We start from the raw sequence: 24,235 nt of genomic DNA, 5'->3' as shown, positions 1-24,235 counted from the left end.
GTGTTTGAAGTAATTTTCTCCTTAAATCGCTGACTTTAAAAACTATTTGTAGCTTTTATATAAGTAAGCACCAAATCTATGCATTTTTCAGAACCCAAAACAGAGACCAGCCCCTGCAGACCCAGCTTCTCACTCTACAAGCTTGCAAGAAAATTGGTGTGAATTTAACACCCAGGGGAAGATGTTTTCTTCAGCAGAGATTCCTCAAGACTGAACATTTTCATTCACACTTTATATTGAGGTTCCACACGCAGGTGAACCTCCAGAAAGGGTTAAGAAATAATGAATGCATGGGATGAGCCAGTTATATACAGATCAGGAGCTGAATATGCGTGATTGCCAATAAGACCTGCAAGTTGGGATATATATATATGTCTTATTATGAAGCTTTACATATGATTCATAATATATAGCTGACCTTGATGCTGCTAAATATTATTTTAAGGATGGGAAAGCTGAATTGCTTTGCTCACAGCTACAAGAGGAGTACAGGCAGCCACTTCTGCTGGTGGAAGGATGCCTGTAACCTGGCTGCAGACAATTCCTACATTTCCTTGAGCAATCTCAAAGCAAACTTTGAGGAAGCTCCCTGGCCAGCCTGTCCCCTCAAAACCAGCCACAGACTATGGCCATAGTGCAGGAAAGGTTTTGAGACAAGGGACCCAGTTGGGCTGCCAGGCCTGGATTCTCCACACCACAGACTGAGGTCAGGCTGGGTGAAGCCTTGGTGCCAAGCACATTTCCAAGCATTGCCTTCTGCTCTGTGTTATGAACCTCTAATTTTGTGTCTCTGTGTCAGCTAGTACCAACCAGTTTAAATTTGATCTTAGGCTTGAAATACAGTGTGAAGGTCCACTTTAAGGGTGGCTAGGCTCCAACTCCCTTTTAAAAATAGCTGCTGGCTAAGTTGGACAAATGCCTGCCACAGCATCCCAAAGGAGGTCCCTCGGGTCCTGCTTCGGTGCCAGGACAAAGCCTCAAACCAAAGAGATTCACGTAGAGACTCAAAAGAAATGAGATGTGAACAGAAGACTTTGTTTTAATTTTCCAAAGAGTAGCAGGCGACAAACTCCCCATCGGCCTCCTTCGGTTTTGGTAGTAAAACTATAAATATGCCATTTAACTAACATGATTTGCAGGTTTGCAGCTTGAGGGTGATTTTATAGTAAATTAAACATCCAGCTCCTGTGTACTGTACATCTTAAAAATGCAGATTTCATGAAGAATGCTCAGAGTACAGAAAACATATTGATATGATGACATGCTCTGCATTCAGTGCCATTAGTCAGTCCTGATCAGTGTTGAAGCTTAAGAAAATTGCTATTCTTTTTCTGGCTGGAGGCCCAGCATAAAAAACATTTAAAGTGACAATTGTCAAGATCAAAATGACATGTTTTCACTCCATCTGAAAGAACATCTGATATTATTAGGCTGAAAGAGTTTTTCCCACACAGAGAAAGGAATACTTTTCCACCTCGATAAGACTGATTTTCAGGAGTTATTTCTGCATTTTTGGTCAGCCATTTCTTTCTTTCTGAAATGAATTCTTACCAGCCACACAGGCAAGGTTTGAGAATCAGACAACAGGGTGCAAGAAGTGTGGGTGAAATGTTTTTAGAGGTGAGCAAACTTCCCTCTGGACCTGCCAAGCCAGTGGATTTTCCTGTGTGTGTTGGATATCTCCCATGGACTGAAAAATGAGGATTAAACACACGTGACCCAGCAAAGCACTGAGGCTGGGACAGGTGCTTCTGCTTAGGGAAAGGATGGCAGCCTAAACCCCTCTGGTCTAGCTTCAGTGACCCACAGGTTTGGTCTCAGCCCAGTTGGTTGTTGGCAATGCCAAGAGATCAGCTCATTCAAAGAGTGAGACGTCTCACCTCTCCCAGCAAGGTGGGAAGGTGCATGACAAGACATTTTCTCCCTTTCTTCTCTCTTCCCAAGGGAGAAATGGGAGTCCTTCCCCTGCTAATGAGAGCAGATTACAGATTTTTTTACACTGACTGAGTAGATTGACAGATGCTGTTACCTTCCAGCCAAATCCCAGATCTTGGGCATCATGAAAACATTTAGATGTCCTGAGCTCCAGCTGCAGGGACATCAGGAATGAATGAGCTCTGAGGGGCTGGACAAAGCTTGGGAGCTGCCAGTGCTTTGGGCAATGAGAGCAGGCAAAGAAAAAGGCTGGGGGAAGGATAACAGTGTGCAAGGGCCAGCACATGTACACATATCTCAAAAACATTTCACTGCTGCTTGATAAATCTCTCTCCCACCCTTGGGGTAGGTTTCAACAATTCAAAATCCAGAAAATTTTTTTAGCGTGTGTTTGACATCATTATTTCTGAACCTTGCTTATGGGCTTAGTTGAACTTTCTGACTATTTTACACCACTCTGGGGGAATGAAGGAGATACAACTGTTTGGAAGCAGCAGGTAGAATGGGGTGGCTGAGTGCCCCTCCTTGATGGAGCAGAAGCAGCCAGAAGGTCACAGTAAACAAGGCCTGAAGTTCTGTTTATAGGAAGGAAAGTGTGAAACCGCACAGTTTCTTGATTAACACATTATGGGGTTCACCTTTAATCCATCCCAACACATTACAAATGCAGGTTGGCTGTGCTGCCAGGGCAGATCAAGTGACACATCCAGTGCTAAGCCTGCTGCATTTGGGGTGGGGTTTGCCAGAATGCAGCAACACTGCACAAAGAGGTACAGACACCTGTTTCAAAATGAGTAGAGTTGCTCTTTTAACCCCGTCAAGGTCCAGCACTGCCATCACTAGCACACGTGCCTGGGCATCGTGTTTGAGCCCAGAACTCTGCCTTAGCCATCAAAGGTTATCTGAGATGAAATCTGTCTCTGCTGGGAGGGGAACTTTTCCAACTGAGCCTCCTGTCTTCTGACAGCACCACATCCAGCTTGCAGAATAACATCCTGAAGGGTCTAATTTTTTAGCTTTACTCAATTTGCTTCAGTAATGAGCATTTCTTGCAGGCTGTATTAGATTGCTTGTGTTAACTCAGGAGGATAAAAGAGTAGAGATTATTTTCTGAATGCTACAAAAGAATTAAACCCTGTAATAATTGTGGGAAATCTCCCTGAAGATTCAACATAACTTTTATTTTCACTCTTCTAAACCCCCAAAATTTTGAAATATCAAAATTATAACCCTTTGTTGTACATTTCTGAGTAGTTCAGTCAGATAAAGAGTGAATTTTCTCCCCAGAAGACGCCTTCTCTCTTGAGCAACTAGATAAACAGTTAATAAACAGTTAATTATGTATAAATGGTGTGGAGGATTGGTTGTGTTTTTTTTTTTTTATTTATTTGGTTTTGGTTTTTCTCTTCCCATATAGAAGGGAAAAGGTGAAATCAGTTGTAAGCCTGTGAAAACCCTTTGCTACAATCTGTCAAAGTCACACCTGAATCCGGAGCTGCCTGCATTAATTATCAACTTTTCTATGTGTTAGTGCTAACATATGGCATCTAATTACTACCTCCAATTCGGCAAAGTTGTGCCACTTAGAATTTAGAATTTAAAAATTATTTTTAAAATTTTCCACTAAAAAAATCAATAAAAATAAATTATAAGATTACTCAGCTTCCCTACTTTATTTTCTTAAATAGAGAATTTTGTCATTTTCCCTGAAGCAGTGATGCTTTGATCCATTTAAGAGCTGTCTTCAGGATATGTGCCTGAAAGTATTGACTGTGTTCAAATCCAGATCTAAGACATTGAAGCATTTGCAAGTTGTAGAATGTTAATGGCCACAGACAACTTAGAGTCAAGCAGGTGTTTGTAAGTTTTTCAGCATTAGACTGGAGGAACCCTCTTTGTTTGAAAAAGGGAAAATGTCCTTAAAAGGATAAATACTGTGAGTGATGAATCTAGTAATGGTGGAGCCTTCAAAGTTGAAAACATGTTTTTTTTTGGCAGAAAATCCTCAACCAAAACTTTCTAGACAGGTTAAAACCACCTGCATAAAGGTGATCAGACCAGGATACACTACAAAATTCATCATCTGCAGATCTTCAAGAGATGGTATATTTTTCAACAGTAAGAAGCTTTTCAGAATCCCCCTGGGTAGTCAAATTAATTAAATCTGAGGGCAAGTCTTGCCCCATCAACTCTAGGTGGTAAAAGCTCGGTGGAAGAGATCAAGATTTGCTTCATCTGCATGAGCAGAGAAATGACTTAGACAGACTGTAGTCAGGGAATGAACCATGGGAAGAGGTTGCCCAGAGGAGCTGTGGATGCCCCAGCCCTGGAAGTGTTCATGGCCAGGTTGGATGGGGCTCTGAGCAGCCTGGTCCAGGTGTGTTGGAGGTGTCCCTTCCATACCCATCTCCCAGTTTCCATGAGGTGAGCTTGGTCTCTGGTGTCGAGGGACAGATTCTTCAGGTGACACAGACATCTAAGGGCAGGAACAGTGATGGAAAAGGAGGAGCATTTCATCCTGGGAGTCTCTGGCTTGGTGCTCATTCAAAGTTTTTCACAAGGGACATACTTTGGGGAGGGGGTTATTTAATCACACAGCAAATAGTGTTCTTTGAAAACCTCTGTAAATTGAGTGAGAGGACCTGTCCTTCCTCCCTATGGAACTTGAACAGGTCTATCAATCCTTCACAAACATGCATAAGCCCAGAAGAATTGTAGAATGTTCAACTTGTCCTACACATCTTTCCACAAGAAATTTTTGACCAAGAAAATTGCTTCAGCCTCTTTGCAAACTGAGAAACACCACTTTACTCATAAAATCCATGGATCCTCCCATGACTCAGAAATCAAACAGACTCAAGTATTCCTCAAAAGCTCAACCACCACGGATCATGAAAACCAGGATGCCTTGGCATGTCTTTTTTCTTTTCCCCTTTGAACTTACCAATCTGGTTGAAGAGGTACAGTTTACAGTTTGCTGTTGGCATGGATAATATAGCTCCTCAGATGGATAGCCTGGAGCATATGGGAAACATGTGCCAAACAAACCTCCACATCCCCCACGCTGTTGTTTTTTCTCTTTCTTGATCTCCAAGTGCTGGCAAACTGTCACCCACTCCATGAACCCCATGCCTACGCCCTGCCTTTCTGAGGAGCTGTACCATTATTACCATCATCGTGGTATTAGTTTGCCTTCTGTTTCTCCAGTTGATTTAAAAAAAAAATAGTTCACCACCCCTTGAATATGCCTATCATAAGTTCCCACACCCTTCAGGAATCTAAATTTAAAAAGGTGTTTAATTTGACAGTTGGAACCCTGAACTGACAACTTGTTTTTTTCCCCAAAAATACAAAGAAAGGCAAGAAAAAAAACAAAGGTGAAAAAGCCCAATTCCTTGTGATTTTTATGCCTGGAATAGATGCCAGAAAATAAGAGAGTATTCCCACAGTGCAGACAGGAGTTTCATGCAGATAACCCTAGACTAACAGCAGCAGCCAGGAGCCAGCCTACCCTGCCTTCCAAGCAGGCACTACTTGCAGAGAAGGACAGAATTTGCACAATTCCCCACAGTGTTTTTCCAATATGTTCAATCTCCTTTAGAAAGAAACACTTCAGGCAGTGAACAAGTAACTCACTGGGAGTCAATTTTGGCCCATTGCCTCTTATTTTTCTAATTTGCCAAGGAAATTGAGGTGAAATTTATCTTTGAAAGAAGAACCCATGGAGGCCATACTTAGTTCAGAGGGTTCAGGCCAGCGTTCCTGTGCCTAAGGGATAATTGTGCCCACTGCTAGCAGTAAATACTAGGGACTGGAGTCTGGATTCCAACAGCAATGTTTTCCTTGACCACAGTGGGGCCTGAAAATTTCAGTCCTTCTGCCCATCCATGTGCCTTGGCCTCTATTCTGAGCACTCAAAGACAGCAAGAAATCACTGCAAAAAGTCATTGGAAAAATGTTCTTCACCCAGAGGGTGGCTGGGCACTGGAACAGGCTCCCCAGAGCAGTGGTCACAGCACCAGACTGACAGAGGTCAAGGAGCATTTCGACAATGCTCTTAAGCATATTGTGAGATTTTTGGGATTGTCCTGCATGGGGCCAGGAATTAAGACTTTGAGAATCCTCATGGATGGATATCTGTCCTTTCCAACTCAGAATATTCAATGATTCTATGATTCCAACCTGAGAGAACACTCCCTCCAGTACAAATGGGTGACAGCTCATATTTCCTGTGCTCATAGCCACTTTTGTTTGGAAAGTTGTCATAATGGGAAACCTAGCATAATGTGAAGTTTTAATTTCCTTCCAAACTTCATAATCCTTGGAGAAGCCTGAAAAAGGGATGCACTACAATTAGCAAAAAAGAAGCCTTAAAAAAGCCTTGCGGAGAGATTTAGAGCCCAATCATAATTTACATTTGCAGGTATGTAGATCTCTAAGTGCACGGCTTCTGCCCTGATTACTAATTAATGAGGTGCAAAGATGCCTGTTGGAGGAACCAGCTCTGATTATGTGGGCCTTAAGGGAAAATGAAGCTCTTGCAATCTAAGAAGGCAGATGATATCTTTAACATATATTTTAGAAAATTACAGGAACAAATCAAGGGGCAAAATATACACGTATATATTTTTAAAGAATCACACGCTGCCAAGTTGCACTACCATTCGATTATCTTATTTCCCTGAATATATAAACCTGGCATGTTTAATAGATTTACCTTGCCATCTATTTTGCATGTCATATACATCCACTTAGGCAGTACCCTAGTATTCCAAATGGATATTACTGTCTTTATAGCATTCATTTTTCAATCGTTTTGAGGAATAAGTATACAGAGAGCTCCAAAATGGGCTTCCCAGCTCATAATGAAGCATATGATTAAAACCTAAATTTGGCTCAGATTCAGAATGGCATCATTCTGTAAAAAGGTACTTTTGGCAAATGTTTAAGGCTGATCATATACTTACATAATTTGTTAACACAGGTATGCCTTTTTGTTTCTTTTATTTTAAATTTTCAGCATCAACATTTTATCTCCATCTTATCAATTTCAGGTGCTCCCACAATACCTCACTGTTAGGAGAACCCAAGGGAAGGATGTATGCTGTGCAGTGAGGCAGGTCATGACATACAGCAGGTACAAGGAAGACCCTTTTTTGAGGACATTTCCTTCCTTCTTTAAAGCAGAAGATAAAAAAGGAGTTCAGAGCAGCTCAACACCTTCCCAGCATGTCAGGTGTAGGGAAACTGCCCATTATTTTCACCACAAAAGGAGTAAAGCAAAATCTCTCACAATGTTGTGCTTATTTTAGTTTAGAGAAAGACACAATTAAGTAAAAATAAATTAAACACATACCATTTGACTTTTCACTATCTGCAGGTTTCATCTGAATAGGATGATGCATCTAAAAACAAAAATGAAAGAGAGTAAGGCAGGTTGGATAGTCATAGAAAATCAAGAGTGATGTTTTTAATGAAGGGCTAAAAAGAGACACGATTTAATATTAAACATGTTGAAATTATATAAATTCAGAATAACACTGTATTATAGTCTTATAAGAAAAAATAAAATGGTAAAGGAGTATTTTATAATGAGGAAGTTTAAAAAAAAGATCATTGGGCCCATAGGACTCATATAAATCTTTAATTTGCTCTATCTAGTTTCAGAAGACCTCTAAAGTTACAGCCCTCATTAGTTTATGGCATGCTTGGTTTCTGTTTTACCAACTTTTTTTTTTCCTTTAGCTCAACCACTGCCAAAACCAAGATGTAATTTTCAAGTAATTTAAGAACTAGCAAGCATTTCAAATGCACTCAGAGGAGTTGAATTTGACAAATGAATTTTGCTTGTAATTAAAAAAACTGTGCTCATTCTTTTAGGACTGAAGAAGAAGAAGAGATCTTGATTCCTAAAATAGCTTCCTATAATTGTTTAGTATCTCATATTTTTGTTTTAGTATCCATTACACATTCATTCATAAAGCTTCCACCACAACACACAACAATTGTGGCTTCCATAAAAACTCCAAATCCTTTTTCCTTTTCAACCTCTTCCTCCATTCATGTCCCTCTTAATGTAAAGGAAACCAACCCTGTCTGCAGCGTTTTGTGCTGAACATCCCACCTTGGCACACTCAGGCTGCTGTGTCCTCAGCTTTCTCTACTAAATGATACTGCTACCACACTGAATTGTTGACAGCTCCAATAAAATTTCTACAAATGGTGTTTTTGTTCTTTCAGGAATAATAACAACACAGCAGTTGAGCTCCCTCATGTTCAGAGTTTTCTGCAGGACGCTGGTGATAGCCAGCCCTGAGGCCACTGTGGTACGTTCAGGGAAATTTTATTACAGATTCTCAAAAGCCTCCAGAACTGACCTCACATTGAGATTCAATGTGGGAGATGTTTAAGCTTGCAAAACCCGCCCCCCCATTTTTATTTTATTTCTTGGACTCTGCATAGTTACTGGGATTTGACTGCACAAACCTTCTGTCAGCAGCAGGGTCACTGCCTTTTCTCTCCTCAGCAATTCCTTACCAATTCACATTAACAGGTGAAAAAGATGTATGCTGTTTCTACTTTTCTATCATTTTTCAGTGCAGCGCAGCTGCGTATTGCCTGAATATGTCAGAGGCAATTCCATTTTCCTAATAAAAGATTGTTATGACAAACTCTGGGAAACAAAAACAGCTGAGCAGGAGAGAACATCCATGCCCTCGTATCAAATATGCTTTCAAAGCTGCACAGAAACCCACATCCGCATTGCTTTTGGTGAAGTAACTTAACCACCAGGGAAAAAGTTGCTGGATTCTTCATAAAACATAAAATATTGCTGTGAATGTTTCTGTTGGATTTAGTCAAAGTCCAGAATGCTCCCTGGCCTTGCAAATCAGTGTATTCCCTGAGCTGTGCTTGCACAACTCCCCAGTGTGTCCTAGGGAAAGGCAAAGCCACAAGGTAGATGTAGTTGTCAGGATGCATAAATTTTCTTCAGTTTTAACAATTCTGCTCTCTTTAAATAATTTGTTTCCTCAATGGACTTTAATAGCCCAGCACTTTTCTGCTACCACTCTTATTAGATCAGTTTTATAGAAAACAGGGAACTTCTATCATTCTCTGTTTTCTTTAGGGCTTAAGATTTTTCCTGACATCAACAATACACTGGGCACTGCAGGAGACTTAAAATTTGTGGGAATGTGAGGCAGCGTGTCCACTCAGCAAGCAAAAAAAGAAAGAAGAAAAAAGGTTTAACTTGCTCCACAAGGCCATTGCAGGTTACTGAGGTCTCTGAGGAGCAATGGAGTGGTGACAAAATAGAGGACAGAAAGGCAAGTATTGAAAAGTCAGGAATATGCAGGATATAAGAGAAAAACGCAGTTCAATTTCAGACCTTTTGTAGACAGAGAATCAATCAATTGCTCTTTACAGATGCGTTTATGTGCCCCTAAGAGGAGGTATTTTGAATAAAGGCTATTCTAACAACATTAAAAACCTCTCACTTTTCAAACTGCCCAAACCAGGGAAGCCAACTTTAGACCAAATTCACCTGAAGAAGTTATTTTTGCAGCCCATGGTCACAACACAAAGGTCAGTGTTACCTGAAAAGCACATTTACTGCATATGCAAAGTCATCCTCTTCAGTCACACACCATTACCCAAGTTCATTAACTCAGTAATCTGGTACATTCATGAACCAAGAGGTAAGACTTAACATGATGCTTCAAATAGGTTTTGACTTGATTTCAAAAGCTCCTGCTAAAAACTCATGGTCCTCTTCACACCATCAGGCTGAATTTGGGAATGATGCATTGTGCTTAAAATTATATCAGTGCAAAACCAAGAAAAAAATGCAGCTCAGGCCTGGAGAGTCTAAACTGCATAACACCCCCAGAAAAATGGATGTGATACACAAACCTGGCTTCAGTGAAGAGGAAAGTGGAAAAATACCTTACTGACAGTTTCCTAACATGAGAGGGCTCATGTTGAAGCTTGTTTAACCCTGACCATCACCAATTGATACGTTAACAACCTTTAACACTAGATTCAATAAAACATGCCATTTATAACCTGAAATGGGTTTTACAGAGTCACTGGTTCGCATCTCATTATTAAACTCATTGCTGACCTCTAGAGACAACTGCCGTGACAATACATATTATAAGCTCTCTACCCATAAAATATTTAAAGGTAGGTGTAAAAAAGAAAAGAAAAGAATGACTCTAAGAAGTAGTGAATAAGAAAATTAAAGGGGCAGTGACAAAAGTTAAATAGGTAGTATCCTTTAACTCTACAATGAACAAAAGACAAAATAATCTGTACGTTTTGTATCTCCCTTGTATAACTGCAGGTGAGAAAATAATAAAATAGCTGTGCTTTCCCAGGCCCTCCAAAAGATTACAGATGATATAAAACTGTTTTAAATTAGATGCCACTCACTAGAATCATGTCATCTACTAAATGAAGGATTTCCCGTCTTATCAGGAAGCTGTTATTGTAACTATACATCACTTATGGATCTCAAGGTAAGTGATTTCTCAGTATGTCATGTTGTCACACAGAACAACAGGAAACATTTCCTCCTTTTCTTGGAGAAAGCTTTGCCTATGAAAATACAGTATTTATGAATGCACACTTACAATTAATAAAGAGGCAAGAACAAGAAAAATAACCTCAGCAAGTCATTTATTACCTTGAACATCATCCTGTACTCAGCATACACAGCTCTCAGGCAAGTTCCTTCTGAGCATGGGCAGCATCCCCTGGCAAGCACTGTGCATGGGGATATCAAACCCAGGCTGGAGTGTGGGCTGTGAGGAGTAACCTCTCCTCATCAATGTTACAGAGGGCTCTACTGAACACATGTGTGCAGCAAGCAGGGCATGACCTGCCCTTTCTACAGGTGCTCTCTGTCCATCGGTCTCAAAACACACCATGCCACTGTTTTACATCTGAGAGCAGGCAAATGCCTCTTGCCCAAGGTTGCCAGTGCCTTGTGGCAGTGCTGGCAGCAAAGTGGGAGCTTCACTGCTGCTTGTGCTGTCACAGAGGCCACCCAAAGCCCGGGGCCATGAACGTCACAGCCTCTCCTCGGGCACATCCCAAGCAGGGGTGCTGAGGCAGTCCACAGGAACCAAAAAGGCAAAGAAACAGTTGTGAAACATGCAACCCTGAAAATCCCCCAGAAATTAATGAGAATCTGGCTGCTGGCTATGTCCAGGGCAGCAGCAGGACCACGCCAAGGCCTAGAATTACAATTGAATAGTTACATCTTTTTTCCCCCCTCTTTTTCCTGAGTACATCTTGCTGTATGTAAACATAACGTCATTAGAGGAAAAAAACACAGCAAAGCAGCCCAATGCATCTCAAAGGCATGCCACCTCTCCAGCTTTAGAGCCTCAAAGTCATCTTTTCAACAAAAATAGCAGTACCTATTTACATTCTTGTCAAAGCCATGTGACATCTGCATGGGAGAAAACAAGCCGGCTAAGAGTCTATTTCTGGCAAAAATATTGCAAGGAAATTAGATTAACCTGGGTGGAATTCTATCTGGGAATTTGGAGTCTGTCGTGGTGATTAAGTCATCATTTCTGTCAGATTACTCTAATCGGCTGTCAAATACGATTCCACAACCCCATCTGTAACTTGGCATCCTCGTTATTCAGTCGATGTTACCTTCTGTATACAAAACAAACACCAAACAAGGAGGTGTGTGCAGTCTAGCATTTAGCAGAGTCATTAGCTGTGATTACTATTGTGTGGTTGCACGTTGCACAAGGCGATCAGCTCATGGTTTGTTTTGTTTAGTCAGGGTGTGCTTAAAATCAGGTGTAATCTTAAGCCTGAGGTGTCGGGGGTGAATAGGTAAGAACTGTCTCCAGTTATGGATGAGCATTGGATTGGCACACTCCAAGTCACCACTGCATCAACAGCAACAGCTTAAATCACATTTCAGAGTTGTCAATATATTTGCTGGAAAGGCTTTTGGACACCTGCTTTCCATCAATTTTCTGAGGAGAAATGGGCATTCAGATATTCTGGGTAGCTAAAGACTTCCTGCAAGCAGCAATTTCTGCAAGTGAAACAAGGTTTGTGGGAGGAGGCAGTTGGCACTGGAAATGGTCTGTATTGGCTGCTTTAAGATGTTACACATCAGTATGTTAGTCTTACACATGACTTTGGTGATTAAAAGCAGGAGATGCCTTTCAGTGAAGATGAAGAAGCTGATGGGCTCATTTTGCTGCAGCTGTGTTGAGTCTGTGAAATTTGGATACCCTCAGCATCTCTGAAATTCTGGCCACCTAGACTGAATTTTTTTTTTATGGTCCATTGCAAAAGCACCTTTATACATGATTACTACATCTGTTAGCAGCTTTTATCGTCCATTCCTGCCACTGTGGATGCACATGCCTTGCTCCTGTTATTTCTCATGCCTTGAGGAAGGAAAACCTCTTGGCAAGAAAGGACTCTGAATGCACATCAGACCTGCCTGCACCTTCACTCAGCTCAGCATGGCAGTCAAAGACCACCTCCTGAAAGTCCTCAAAGTTAAGCAGAATGTGACTTTTCACCATCAGAGTTGAGGGACTGTGTGTGGAGAATCCTATCTATGACTCCTCACTCCTTACCACTCCTGTATTCATGTTTCTTTAATCCTTTAAAGCCACCAGCAGACTTCTAGAGATGTTAACCCTTTTCAGACCTGTCCCCTTCCTCCCTTCCCTGTCATCTGCCCTGGCTAGAAGTTTCTAGCCATGACCCAACTCACTTTGGCCCTTACCTGTCACCCTCACAGACATCACAGAGAAACACCACACAAAGTAGAGCTAAACCTCCCCCCAGGCAAAGGGTAAATTTGAAGAACTCAGGTTACTGAGTTGGGTAACAACTAAACCAAACAAAAAGCAAAAGGATTGAATGATGACAGCTTGCATGTATCTTGTAATTTCTTGCACTTTGGGACTTGCTTCTTGCTAGCATTAATCACAGTTGAAGCCAAATGGGACTTCTTTTGTATTTTCTACATCTCAGAACTGTAAAATGTCAAGAGAGAACGTGGGATAGAGAAGAAGAGACATTAGACCTTAATTAAACCCTAATTTTCTTTTTGGGTGTAGGATTATAAATTCTGAGACTTTGGGAATCAACAAGAAAACTGAAGAGGAAGTAAATATTAAAAGAAGCAGCAGAGACAGGCTAAGGGCTCAAAAGAAAAGCACCTAAACAGGTACCAGCATGGAAACCAGTAGGAAAAATAAATTATATTCTTTGCCTAACCCTGGTCTAGAAATTAATTGAAAGCTTTCTCCAAACTTCTGATCCAATTAGTGAGTGCAGTTTAATTAGAGCAGCAGTCCAAGGAAAAAAAACAAGATTAACCAGGTTTCTGAGAATCTCTACTGAGTCTGGAGTCAGGAGGGAATGTATTGACCTACCAGAATATTGGGGGAAGAAGAGAAAATACTCCATAAGCACCGGAGAATTAAATGATTTTCAGTGTCTTTAGGGACCATTGCTTTTCTGGACTATTATGTGCAGATACCTCTATACCCCCGGCTCCACCCCTCATTTCACCTTTTAGCTCCCCAGTTTTTCCATAGGAACTTACAGAGGAGCTCTTGAACACTCATTTCTCACATCATTTAATTGCCAGCTGGTTTTGCTTTTTTAAACCCTTGTGACTCACAAGTAATATGAGTTTCCCAGAAGTGAAGGAGGTGTATTTTCCTATCGAAAAGAACTGTTTAGAATGACTCCTCTAGGGTCAAACTAACTTGAATTACGCAGTCAATATCTGGCTAGTGCTTCGGGAACTTCTCTGGGAACTGGGGATAATCTCCAAGGCCAAATAAGTACTAGTGAATAAAAGAGACAAAGGACTGCTCTCTGGACCTTAAAATAAGTGGTGTGGCACAGCTTGCATTTGCACAGCCAGACTCCACCTTCCACTCAAAACAGGATATCCTTGTCCATACTGTCCGGTGGGAACAGAGTCTAGCCCATGTTATTCCCCCAAAATATGCCCACACATCAGGCAGGGAAGTGCTAATCAGCACCATGCTCCTGATGGCTTCACCAGCACAGGCAGAGCTTTGGATTCCCAGTATTGGTTGAAGTCGTTCACCTTCACTTATTCACGGATAAAAGGAGGAAAAATGTGCATTTATCACTTAGATTCTCACAAATAAATGCAAAGCAGTTTCTGTAACTGCCAGAGCGATGGCATAGCTAGAAGAGTGTTTGCTGTCATCCTTTCATAAATCCCAATTTAAGGGATTTAAGCTGTGTTAGGCATTCATACAATTTTAGTAGTATAAGAATGTGATCTGTTACTTGGCCTCCTAGATTACTGCTAGACATATATACATGCTTTTTTTGGAGAGAGAGGGAGAGGGAGGGAAGGAAGGAGGAAGAGAGAAGCAAGAGAAAATGAATATTGCTGGTGGGTGCCAAATATAGTTCATGCGGTAATGCATAACATCATTATTTTCTATTTAGAGCACAGAAACAAGCATATAGCTTGCTTAAAACAAGTTGTTTTACCGGAGAACACTAAAACCACTGAAATTCAATGGCTTTTGGAAGCTTTCCAACTCAGTTATTTGCAATCCACTACACTCTGTGGTTTAAATTCAAGTTAAATTAAACATTAGTTACGGAGACTAAAAACAATGCCACACTTTAAAATAATAACAAAATATCAATAATATTATTATCAATAATTCTTCATCTAGTGAACCCTTCCACAGTCACCCCCACATTCTGCTGTTCCGCTTATACATTTACTAATTAGGCTGTAGCACTCAGTCTCTTTTAAATGTTGTACCCTCATATAGAAATTAAAAAGTTGGATATCTTAGAAGTGACCACTTCCTGGTGTACAAATAGCTACTATTGCTCTTTTAGCAGTTCTCCTCCATTTATTTAATTCCTTAATTTCTTACCTCCCACACTAATGGCAACAACTCTAGGGCACAGGCGAGCCAAATGAAGTGGAGATAAAGAAGGGGAGGTATGGCCAAAAATTGTCTCTTCAAAATCACATGGAAAGCAAGGTTATTAACTATCTTTTCTTCAAACAAATGAGCCTTTACAGAACCTATTCAATCCTAAAAATAGACATTAAGTGGGATTCTATAACTTGTTGGGAATAATGCCTTGGGGATATTTTGCATCATCCATGCTTAAAAAGCAAATCCATTAGACATCTGAGCAAAACATCAGATATTATTTTAACAGCAAGAGTTATCCATCTCATCAGCAGCAGCAATAACTTCTGTTGACATTTTGCCAATTGAAGTTTGCGTGTCAACGGGGTGGGGCAGGGAGATAACTGAAGTCTCCTTGTGACATTAATTGGCTGGGTTTTACCCCCCACTCAAGGTGATTGCAAGGGGCAAAAACCACTGCCCAGGTTTGTGAGCAGCAAACAGAGCACGGCGAGGTGGCAGCTGGCCCAGCGCCACGCAGGGAAGCTCGGCACGGCCTGGAATGAGGATCCAGAGGGAGGGAGCCAAGCTGTCCGCACTGCACCAGAGCCAGAGCTCCTCACGCTCCAACTGATTCCTCTCCCAACACCCCTGCGAGGTACTCACTGCTGCTATCTCTCAGCAGCAGAAAGGAAGAAGGCGGGAAAAAGGCAGAGAGGCTCCATGTGATGAACCTGGAGTTATTCCACGATTGAAGCCAAGTCTATCAAGCCAAAATCTTGTCATTTTATCATCAGGTGTAGGTAAGACATTATTTAGCAGGCGTACTCCACACAAGCAGGGTTGTTTTTACAGTACTACTCCCTGGCTACCCTATTTGAGAACATAAGAACCTGACGCAGTGATCCAGGGCTGCTGGAGGAACCAAATGCCAGCCAAGCTGTTGTGGCTTTGGGATGTCAGCTAATAACTAATGCAGCCTTGTGCACTGGATGAATTTGGCCAGCATGACCTAAGATGGCAGGTCTCAATTGCCAGCATGACACAAGCCTTCCAGTCAGTGTCCCACTGGACATGACTCAAGTGTTCTGAAGATGTGCTTCCTTCCATTTCCCCAGTTGGGCGTTTGTTTCCAGAAGTCAACAGGAGACAGAGACTTTAAAGGGAGTACTTTCCCTTCAAATCTAAGAACACCCCCTCCTCCCATATTAGTATTTGGAAAACAGAGCCAGAGCAAAGCCAAAACATGCTACCTATTAAGTCATCTTCTACGTAAAGTCTTCCCATGGGAATGACAGAGGTCCCACCACCATCTTAAAAGGGGAAGGCAGCAAAGCAGAGACGTTCTTTCTTGAGTGGTCTGCAAAGGCAGATTTCACATTTCTCCCAGATTCCCCACTTAGGAAGCACGGAATCCTGAGAGCATATTCAGGGAATTTTGCCCTTCTCAGAATCTGTGAAAGCTAGAGAAGAAGTCCCCAGTTAAAAAAAAGACCTTTCCTGCTGCCAAACAAAAATATTCAAGTAGCTCAGTCTGCGGTCACCATTTTAGGGTGCTAATGCTCCAGCCTGGTCCACAGGAAACCCCTCCCTTACTACATAAATCCCTCTGATTCTACATCAACTTCTACGACAATTTTTAGAAATTTGTTAAGAAAACAAAGCAATCCTCTACCCTGTCCTTCTTCTTCCCCAGAAACCCAGTCCCAACAAAAAATAAAATAAATTGTCTTTCAGGCTACCAATGACTGTGAAGAAATTTTGTTTAAATCACAGGTTTTTAAAAACATGCAATGGCTTTTGTAATGCAAAACATAAGCTCAGTTCTGAGAGAGGCCAAAGTGACCAGGATATAAAATGCTTGTTTTGCAGGAGTTTTATTTAAAGACTTATGCTATTCTGTGCTTGCTTGTTGTCCTCTGTGAACTATGCTCTGGGAAAACACCATGTGATTATGCTCATCAATATCCTCTACCTTTGCCAAGCTGGAATTGAGGAGATAACCCTTTAAAAGGAATGACTAGCGACAGCAACATTTCAGAAAGGCAAGAAAGCATAGTCAGGGGATCTTCTGTTTCTTTCACAGTGTTATCTCATCTACACTTATCTTCTTAATTTTTTACTTTCACTCAATAAGAGTGAAACCAGCTTCAGCCACTCCCCCAGTTTCACATCACAGATTTTTCTGTTCATTTGCTAAGTGGATCTTCTGCCTGACTCTTTCTGCAGCATGGAAGGTCACCTTGACTCAACAACGCTCTTGGGCTCCTCTTCTGACAGAAACTAGAGTCTATTATTTTGTACAAAACTCAAATTCTAGGCTATGGGATTTTTTTTTTAATGTAAAGCTTTTTTAAAGTTCTGTTGGAAAGCTCTCCTATTTGCATTACAATGTACCAGCAAGAACATCTTATAGCTAAAAAGTGTGATTGAGCTAAGTCTAAAATAAGCCCCAAAAGCATCAAAATTATAAAATCTATTGAAATTCTACCTTTTAAATTAGAGCAAAGGGTACAATATATAGAAAAAGTTGGCCCTGATGATGTGGGGCCACTGCCGTTTTCACTTTTCACTTAGCAAAGGTTCAGAGAAGTTCTGAGTCCAGAATGCATGTCTTGATTCACAATTCTCTCCTCCCCAGAAGGCATACAGGCAGTCAAATTCCTCCCTGTTACCAAACACAGACCAATCCAGATTTCTTCAAAGGTCAGATGTGAGCCCCAAACTACTTATCAACATGAATGCCTCTAAATATTGCAGGGAATAGTCAAAGCATTCAGGTAGAAAAGAGGTTTTGAATTAAGATGTTAAAAGTCCTACTCTCCTGACTGAGATCAGATGGGGTAAGTAGTACAGTTTTACTGATGAACCAGCGGAGCCATAATATTTTACGCCAAATGAGGATATGGCTCATAAATTCTATTTAAGCTCTCCATGAGTTGAAGTTACAGGAATTTTCCACGACTATCCAGTATCAGCATCCAAACTCAGTGTTATGCCAATAGTCTGCCCTGGCAAAATAATCTGGCTGTGGAGAGAGAATGAAAAAGATAGCTCCGTATTCCATCCGTCTATGAAAACAGAACAATGTTGCCACAGGTCTCCAGTCACAAGCACACACAAACACACACTGTCCACATGAAAATATGAATGTCTGGTTGTGTATACATACAGTTACAAACACCAGTAAGAGTCACGTTGAGCAACCATGTTTTTTTTAACCACCCTTCGTATGAACTCATTCTCTTTAATTTTTTAGCATCTCTGTAGCTAATCTACTCTGCCAGTGCTTTCTTTGGGATGAGGAAAGTGGTTTATATTCAAACTAAACAAGCACTATATATTTATAATGCTAATCTTCAGGAGTTCTAATGCATTTGAATATTTCTGTCAATACGTGTTTTGGAAAGTGAAACAAACAAAAAATAAATGGACAACATTAGCAGAAACATATATTTTTTTAAGAATGAGTCCAGTTCCAGCTGGCTGTGGTGTTTGGACCAAGCTGTGATTAAGATTTCATTAGTAAAAGCGACAGTGCTAGGAAGAGTAAAGCCAAAATCAACCTGCCTCCACCCATCTGCAAAGCTCCAAACCAGCATCTGATCCCAAGCATGAACCTTAATGCCTGTGTCCAGAGACTGGGCCCCTTAATTCTTTTGAAAAAAAGCAACAATGCTTCATTTAGTGACTGTAAGCATCAGTATGTGAAAACTTGTCTTCTTTTACTTATTCTTTACTGCTACTGTACTCAATTAGAAATTTTCTCTGTCTATGCCCCGTGAGTAACATCTTTATGTGCAACTCACCTAAAGGTCATGGAAATCTCTTTGCAGGGATGGCTTCAGGTGGAACAGCTGGACACCACAGAGAACTACCAGGAAAGTCCTCTGATAAAACCAACTGAGCTAAAAACTCTTACATCTTTTATCCTACCTGCTCCAAAGCTAGCATTTAGAGCTACTGGGAAGTCTTGAATGCCTGGTTTCTTGGCATATACTACTTTTTCTGAGAGAGGCTAATGCAGCCTGAGGGCTGTTGCAGTGTCAGTGAAGCTATAGCAGAGGGCAAGAAAAGCACAGGGAAAGAGGAATGGGTGCAGAAAAGAAATCTTCCCCATGTCACACCCTCTATTTTTGGCTCTCATGTCAACAGCGAGGAGGACAAGTGGCAGACAATGAGGGCTGTCATCTATCAGGCCACTTTTAAACTGGGATAAATCCATGTCATTCTTTGCAAAATGACCAGGGTCACAAGAGGCAAGGCACACGTCTGCCTGAACAACCCCCAGAGCCCTCCAGACACAAGTGTGTAAGCACAGCACTTAGACTGACTCTTAGCTCTTACTTAGCAAGATCTTTCTTTTTGGTTAATCATATATTTTTGTACAAATAGGAGGATTCTATATTTACCCAGCATAGCAATTTCTTTCACTTCTTAGCAGTTGGAGAAATGAGAGATGAAAAAATCCAGCAGCTCATCTCGAATGACTTAATGCCAATACAGGATTACTGCCTATCCCATAGTTTCTAATACTTTCCTACCCCAAACACCCGTAAGGACTGGGATTTAACTTTGTATCCTTTAGAAGATTATTCTAATGGAACAGTTACTGGGTATTTTTTCCTGATACTTGATCTAGGCTTTATTTCACCTCTTATGATGGTAAATCCTTGGTTCTGTGTACAATCAAAAATAATTCCTATTTGTCACTGGCATTTGGGCAGTACTTGGCCCTGGAGGAAATAAATGTACCATCTTCATGGATGCTGCTATGGATGCTGGGTGAGGTGCTCCCACAACAGCACTTATTCTCCTCTGTATTCTCTGCAATATTTGAAAAGAATATACTGTATAATAACGCAGAACATTTTCCTCTAAGGTATTGTCAGGAATTTGCCACAAAATAGTATTAGTTACTGTCTGGTGGATATTTGCTCAAGTGATGGTCTAGAAAACAAACTCCCTTCAATCATTTGAGCCATTCAGAGCTGAATGAAAAGATAAATGTGTCATATCCCTCACATCTCTGCATGAGGCTGCAATCCCTCTGAGTGATCCTGGCAGTAGTAAGGAACACTGAGTGTTGTGTTCTCATGGTGGAATCAGGAGCTTCAGCTGTGGAGGTACCAGATTTTCAGTTCATAGCATCATAGAATGGTTTGGGTTGGAAGGGACCTCAAGGCCCATCTCATTCCAAACCCCCTGCCACAGGCAGGGGCAACTTCCACGACACCAGGTTGCTCAAAGTTCTTAGTTTAATCTTATTCTCTGATTAGTGTCTTATTTTCCACAACCTTACTTTCTTCAAACTACAATCCTATGATCTCTATCTTGAAATCAGTGATAAACCTCTATTCATGCTTTCTTAGAGATCATTACAGACTTCTAATTATTCGTTTCAGACACAAGCTTCTTTTATAGTTTCTTTCTCGGCTTTTTCCCTGTGTCTCTCCTTCAGAAGAGAAAATTTCCACTCACTGCAACTTGTAACAGTTGCAAGTGGGAATGGGTGAGCATTCCTAGGATGAATGACTGAGGCAGTGTATTAATCTGATTCCCTGATACATTGTAAATTACATTTGCAAAGCAGAGTTCCTTATTTTAAGCCCTGCTGGCATATCCCCCACCCGTGATGGCAGATAGACCATCTTTGAGTTACAATGGGGCGAGAGCTGGGATTGACTGCAGACTGCTTTAATGCCACTCTTAATGACAACTTGTGAAGATTAGGAAGTTGTCAGAATCAGATATCAGCAAAAGCTCCAGCTTGCTTTGTGAAGTCAGTCTGAATTAATTAATGGGTAGCTTTCCTTTGATATCGCTTTGATATTTGGCTGCAGCTGGATAAAAATCAACCACAAAGGAAGCTACATTTTGTTTACCACTGCTTAAGACTCTGTTTAGCTCAATGTGATTTTTTTTTCTTTTGCAGTTTTTGCTTTTTTAACTTCCCCAGCACAAGGCAATAGATACAGGCTTTTGTTAATAAATGGAATTATGGTGGCATCTTTTTCAATAGTCAGGCTACTGTCTGGTATCAAAGCCATTACTGATTTCAGCTAAGCTGATGGAGAAAAGATGGACCATTCCAAAAGTGAGAAAAACATTAGCTTTCCCCCTCTGTTAGTGCTTTTCCTGTTAAAAGGTATTTGACACTTTAAATGTGAAATCACAGAATAATAAAATCATAGAATCATTGAATAATAGAAAGGTTTGGGTTGGAGGAGACGTTAAGGACCTTTTAGTTTCAACCTCCTGCCAAGGGCAGGGACACCTTCCACTAGACCAGCCTTGTTCAAGCCTTGTTCAACCTGGCCTTGAACTCATCCAGGGATGGGGCATCCACAACTTCTCTGGGCAGTCTGTGCCAGTGTCTCCCCATCCACACAGTAAAGAATTTCTTCCTAATGTCTAATCTAAACCTACTCTCTTCCAGTTTAAACCCATTCCCCTGTGTTGCTATCTGCTTTAGAGGATGCTGGCCACTTGCTTCACTGCCAGCCTAAAACATAAGCTCTGCAACTACATGTCCTGAATGTCTTTCCAGGGTGGGAATTCACAGCCCATTTGAGCTTCTCTAAAGGTTTTGGATATCTACCAAGAAAATCAGATGGACATGCCTGTACCCCAGACTGGTGCTTGCACCCAAATGAATCTCCATGCACTTCTGGCAGCCCCAGTGGCCCCACTGGCCAGAGGAGGAAGGATTTATCTGCACAGCACAGGGGAAGAGCAGACAAAAAAGTGGCTCTTCCAACTAAGTTGATGAAGATGACAATTTCTGCCAGAGAATGAGCAAAGAATAAACTATCTCTGAGTCTGCAAAGAGTGTTTTTAATTAGGCAGAATATGATTGTCCAAAGTGTGTTATTGGAGCAGGAGACTCAATCAGGCCACCCAGTTTCACCTGTTTTTTGTAGTATTATGGGGCGTTTGAGCACAACAGAGAAGACAGAATTTCTGTTTGCTCTATTATCATGTACACTGTCCCTCTGCAGCACAGTGCACCTGCCCAGTGTGATCATGGGGGAAATCTGGCTGGGGCTTCCTCAGCTTCCTGCACCAGCACAGGAGTGCAAACACTCAATGAGCCAGCACTGCATCCCTTCGACAGCAATGGGCCACTAGAGCAAAGGTGTCTGAAGGAAGCAGCACAGCTCACAGGGCTGGACACAACAGCAGGAGGATGCTGAACAAACATTCCCTCTGATACAAACATGCCATGAGGCCCAGGCTCCTTAGTCATAACATAACTCAGATCCACGGGTGCCAAACATTGCTATCAAGGCAGGTAAATGGCATCCAAGGGCACCTCTAATGATGTTTCTTCCTGATGCCTGCAACTCTGTTTATGATTTGCCTTTCTAATTTCACTATTGTAGGAGTAGTCAGACAGCAAGGAAGGCTCCCTGAACTAGATTTTCATTACCAAGACAATTTTAATAGCTCGTGTCGTGCTGCTAATGAGGCTGACTGAAGCACCTGTACTTTCTGTTCCAGATAACAGAAAACAGCTAACACCAGCAGGAGGATAAATAGATGTTTAAGAGAGTGCCTGGGCTATTGTCCTTAGCTAAGCACCCCACCTAAATCTTGGTGAGCTTTGCAATACTCTAGAGTACTCCAGTCATGGCTTCTTGATTTTCTTCAGAGATTTCCATTCTAAAGTGCACAGCAAAATGTTCTCCAAGTCAGTGATTTTTGGGCACCCAGCTTAAAAGTGATATCCTGTGAACTGATCCTCCACCCTCGCTGAGTAAGATTTCTAATTTGGACAAAAAGTTCTGGAGGGATTTTGCAAAGTGATGACCTCAACTGGTCAGAATTAGGGAAACCAGAGGTAAATCCCAGTGTTACATGCCAGAACGGGGATGAGCTTCACATTAGTGAATTTTTCTGAGGTCAAGCCATTATTATGCATTACTTACTTTCCATCCCAATATTATTATACTAAAAAAAAATAAAATTCCTGAACTACTCCAAGAGTTCTCTAAAAAAGCTAGTGTGCATCTAACTGCTTTAGCAGCTGGACCAAAGTGCTCTTGCTTCCTAAACATCTTGATATGGATGTGTAGGATCAGAACCAGCTCACTGATGCCCATGTCCTGTGCAGCTCTGCACCCTCCTGACACACCACAGGTCAGCACCCCCCAAGTAAGGCAGGTCAAGGTTTAGCCACCTTCTCCCAGTGCCTCAGCAATGGATCTTCCTGCACTTCCCTATTCTTGGAGAGTCTCTTCCAAACCTTTGAATCTTATCCAAAGAACAAAATACTTACTAGAGCATGGACTCATATCCAGATATCACAGTACTCGAATCACTGCCCTTATTACCAGGAAACCAAGTGCTTTTCCTTGGCTTTCTCTCACTCCCACCAGAATTTGATACTTTCATACAGCTGGAGCAGCTTCAAGAGGAGAACAGTGACCCTAATCTTTACTAAATCCAGTGGTGAAGGCTCTGTTAGGTCAATCCAAGCTAAATCCTTTCAGTAAACAAGGCAGAAAGGATATGATATGAGAGGATATGATATGCATTCTCCTTGCCTGCCAGAAAGTTACCCTAATGATGAGGCTGTGAATTTGGTGAAGGAAAATTTGACCCTCCATCCCCCAATGAGAAAAAGGGACAATATAAGTATGAACTAAATGTTTTGCTCAATTTAGAGAAATTATTTTCACTTGGTCAATATTCCCCTCTCCCTGCGCAACACTCACCATTTTCCCTTTAAGCTGCAAGTTCAGCTACTTGCAGAGATTCACTGGGTTCTAAGTCACTTTTTTCCATTTTATAAATCTGGGGCTGGTGATCCATTCTGTGTTTCACAGCAATGGTAGGTGCAAATCCAACTTTTCTACTAATGTATCTGAACTTAGTGCAAATATTCATTTTCCCTGAAGCGGCAGAGTCAGTGCAACTTTTTTTTTTTGAGGGGCATGGGTAGAAGTGGTATTTTTGAAAAAAAAAAAATACCCACATGTCTTCTGAGCTGGGCAAAGTGTATCATTAAGATGGGTTCCTTTGCATAGCATTTTAGAGGAAGGAATGGGCCAGATTCACTTTCTCAACATCACTGAGTGTCTTACAGCTCACCTCCTAGGAACAGCTCCCTGGGAATTATCTTCTTTCCCATCTGGAATTTTTATAATTTAAGCAGTTCTATACTCTTTGGATCCTTCATTAAACAGCATTTGGTCATACTATACGGGTACTGAATTAGTTTAATTTGTCATCATAAATCAATCACTGCAAAGCCTTAACTAAGTTAATTGCTCTTTGAATTCCCTTTCTGTTTGTCAAAATCTCTCAGAGTCACTGATATATCATATTCAGGCTATTATTCAAATCATATTGGATGATTACCTTTTTAT

General features: G+C 41.2%; 1 protein-coding gene across 16 annotated transcripts in view; it reads right to left on the bottom strand.

The window, feature by feature from the left end:
* CELF2 (CUGBP Elav-like family member 2) overlaps positions 1-24,235 on the bottom strand; it is a 545,552-nt gene that overhangs the window by 70,487 nt on the left and 450,830 nt on the right. For all 16 annotated transcript variants that reach the window (XM_064421752.1, XM_064421753.1, XM_064421755.1 and 13 more), the window contains one exon: positions 7,292-7,340. In XM_064421752.1, the coding sequence (XP_064277822.1) occupies positions 7,292-7,340 (49 nt within the window). The remainder of the gene's footprint in view (positions 1-7,291; positions 7,341-24,235) is intronic.

Source organism: Passer domesticus, chromosome 5 (genome assembly GCF_036417665.1).
Source record: "Passer domesticus isolate bPasDom1 chromosome 5, bPasDom1.hap1, whole genome shotgun sequence".
Taxonomy (NCBI): domain Eukaryota; kingdom Metazoa; phylum Chordata; class Aves; order Passeriformes; family Passeridae; genus Passer; species Passer domesticus.
The sequence above is the reverse complement of the archived record's forward strand: the minus strand, read 5'-3'. Positions and strand labels throughout refer to the sequence as shown.